Below are 3,270 nucleotides of genomic sequence, written 5' to 3'. Positions count from 1 at the left end.
TTCTTTTTCGAGGCAAAATTTTGATTTCTCACGTTTTTTTGAGGGGTGTTTTGATGATTTCTCACGTGGCCGGCCGGTCGTCGCACGGGCTGGGCCTACAAGCCTATCGTCGATGTCAACTGGGCCGTCCCGGGTCGCCGTTAGTACTTATACTCACTACTAATTAACCCGGCTGCAACTTCAACCCGCCTCAAATATAGATCATCCGCCAGTGGTCGTGGAAGACCTACAGAAGGACAATCTTGCGAGCTACGGTGCAATTGTACATGAAATAATAGCTCACTTTTTAGTTTTTAAGTTTTGTAATTTTAAACATAAGTTTAGGAGCTTCAATTATGAAGCTCACAACTTAGCGAGACATGCTTTATCTCTCGGTGGTGGCCGCCATGTCTGGTTAGGCCATCCCGGAACCTACCTTCCGTCCCTATAAACATTGTGACGAATTAATAAAGCCTCGCGATGTTGCCTAAAAAAACTAATTAACCGGGCTTGACCAAAGTCAGAAACAATTAATAACTCGCAGGCAGCGAGAGGGTTCATACTCTCCTTGTCATCTTCTTCCTCCCCACTTGTTCCCCGAAGCTTCTCGTCCCCTCCCCTCCCCTCCCCTCCTCTCGCACCGCCGGGCCGGAGGGAGGCGCCTCGCCGTCTCCTCGCCGCCGGTAAGCAGTCCCACCCTCCCCCCTGATCCGCCCCGCTCGCCTCCCCGCGGCCCGGGTCTCCGCGCTTGGGCCGGCCAGATCGCGGCCGGCTTGGCGCGCCCCCCGATTCGGATCTGCCGCCCGATTCCTCGTCCCGGCTCGCCGGGCGCCTCCTTGCGCGGGGCCCGTCCCCCTCGGATTCGGCCGCCGGGCTCGGGAGAGAGGAGCTTCTGGCCCTAGGTCTTTCCTGTGCCGCTGCCGCTGACGGTTTAGTCTAGCCTAGGTGTCTTCGTCGGAGTCGGTGCTCCGGTCCGGTCCTGCCTCCGCGTGCTGGCGGGTGGCCGAGCTCCAGATCTCGTAGGTGGCGTGTCCCTGCCCAAAAGGGGTAAAGGGGAGGGTTGGGGATGTTTTTGTTTTCTCCAATGCATCGAGTAGATTCAAGTTGCCACTTCTGCAGTTCCGCTAGTCGCTCTCATTCATTCCTTGTTTGAGCAGCCTTATTGTGACAGACCTGGTTGCTTATTTGCTGTCACGAATTTACACATAAATCTGACTTGTAAACCTCTACCTGCGGATAGATTTGTCAGGGATTCCATCCTTGCTTGAGAAGATAGCGCCGCATCTGCCTAGTCTTGCTTTGGTAATCCTGTGCCTGTACATTGATAGATTTGTCAGCGATTCGATCCTTGCTTGGGAAGATAGCTGCACATCTGGCTAGTCTTGCTGTTACCGCACGTCTGGCCGTCGAAATACGCTGCAATTTTACAAGCTGTTGGTTGCTCTGCGTTGTTGAGTTGCTGATGACCATAACCATTTGATCCGTTGCAGCTCGTCGTTGGTGGTTCCTGGCGCGTGAGTGACGCCCAGCCGGCATGGCGGCCAACGTGGGGGAGTCCACGAGCGGGAGCAGCAGCGTGGCCGGCGACGGCGGGGGCAGCTTCGAGTGCAACATATGCTTCGAGCTGCCGCAGGAGCCCATCGTCACGCTCTGCGGCCACCTCTTCTGCTGGCCCTGCCTCTACAAGTGGCTGCACATCCACTCGCACTCCCCCGAGTGCCCCGTCTGCAAGGCCGTCGTCGAGGAGGACAAGCTCGTCCCGCTCTATGGCCGCGGCAAGGACCGCGTCGACCCCAGGTCCAAGGGCGTGCCGTCCGGGGCCGAGATCCCCAACCGGCCGACCGGGCAGCGGCCTGCCACCGCCCCGCAGGCCGACCCCAACAACCACTTCCCCAACGCCAACCCTAACCCCTGGTTCATGGGTGGAGGGGGCGTCCCTTTGGCCAACGCGCGGTGGGGGAACTACACCTTCTCGGCCGCGTTTGGCGGCCTGTTCCCGCTGCTGAGCTTCCAGGTACATGGATTCCCGGACGCGACCGCGTACGGGCAGCCTGCCGGGTTTCCCTATGGGTACGGACATGGACATGGCCACGGCCACGGGCATGCTTTCCATGGTGGGAACGCCCACGCCGCCGCCCCCCGGCACGCGCCGCCAGGGCAGCAGCAGCAGCAGGCGGACGTGTACCTCAAGGCGCTGCTCATCCTGGTCGGCTTCCTCGTGATCGCAAGCCTCATCACATTCTAGGTTTGTCGGCTCCCACTATTGTCATTTGTCACCGTCATAATAAGAGAAACGATTGTCGTGATACTTGTCAGATGTTGTGTGCATTACCTTGGCCCCCCATACAAAGCCCTGGTCTAGATCTGAGTGGTGCGTTTTGAGCGAAAGCGTTCATAGAACTGCTGTATATATGTGCTATTTAGACGCGGTCCTGTGGGGGGCGCCTGTGTACCGTAGTGGTTTCGCGCTGATTCGCGAGTGATTTGGAAACCTCTCTTCGGGGTGGATGTACCAGACCAATTATATATCATGTGTAATTTTGATTCGACTGTCCAACTGAGTGGGGTGTAAGCATTTTCCAGTCTTGAAACTTGTGAGCCCATCACCTGTTTTGCACTGCCTGGGATGCTTGATAGATAGATGTGGCCTGCTCGGCGTCACTTGTGTGATGTTTTGGAAGGGTAGGCCATCTGGGTATGTGGGAGACCTCTGGAGTAGCCTGGTCCAGCATCAGGAGAAACTCTTCTTGTTTTCAGCCAACAACCTCCTGGACAAATTTGAAGTTCACGGAGGCTATTGCGTGCTTGGCCGTCATCAATAATTTCTAACGAACCCAATGTCACCTCACTGGGGATACGACGATGCGCAGCGCAAAAGTGATCATGCAAGATCAGCAAGGGGCCATCGGCCAGGAAACCCTCCAAGACAATGGCGCGGAGACAGGCCTAGGGCAGCTATGGCCGTAGCCCTCGGCCTAGTAACAAATGTCCCTTGTACTTCTTTTTTTATTTACTTTTCACATTAGTTATGTCTCGGGTCAAACTTTTTAAACTTTGACCAAGTTTATATACAAAACAGAAATAACATCTGATATACCAAACCAATACTATTAAAATCATCATTCAGTACATTTTCATACCATATTTTATTATTATGAAATTTTAGATTGTTTTTCATAAACTTGGTCAAACTTTATAAAGTTTGACTCGGGTCAAACCTAACACGCCGAGTAAATAAAACGGATGAAGTAATTCGTTCTTACAAAGTACAGAAAACCACGAAATTTCATC

At 54.2% G+C, this 3,270-nt stretch overlaps 1 protein-coding gene across 1 annotated transcript; it reads left to right on the top strand.

The window, feature by feature from the left end:
- The first annotated feature begins 512 nt into the window (after nt 1-512).
- LOC119298773 (E3 ubiquitin-protein ligase RNF5-like) lies at nt 513-2,529 on the top strand. Its single transcript, XM_037576065.1, has 2 exons — nt 513-662; nt 1,470-2,529. Exon 2 carries the CDS (start codon nt 1,514-1,516, stop codon nt 2,222-2,224), a length of 711 nt encoding a protein of 236 aa, XP_037431962.1. The 5' UTR covers nt 513-662; nt 1,470-1,513; the 3' UTR covers nt 2,225-2,529.
- The last annotated feature ends 741 nt before the right edge of the window (nt 2,530-3,270 follow it).

The sequence above is a fragment of the Triticum dicoccoides genome, chromosome 5A (assembly GCF_002162155.2).
Source record: "Triticum dicoccoides isolate Atlit2015 ecotype Zavitan chromosome 5A, WEW_v2.0, whole genome shotgun sequence".
NCBI lineage: Eukaryota > Viridiplantae > Streptophyta > Magnoliopsida > Poales > Poaceae > Triticum > Triticum dicoccoides.
The sequence above is the reverse complement of the archived record's forward strand: the minus strand, read 5'-3'. Positions and strand labels throughout refer to the sequence as shown.

Excerpts from the sequence above, each read along its gene's own strand:
- LOC119298773 (XM_037576065.1), top strand. The coding sequence starts at position 1,514 with ATGGCGGCCAACGTGGGGGAGTCCACGAGCGGGAGCAGCAGCGTGGCC.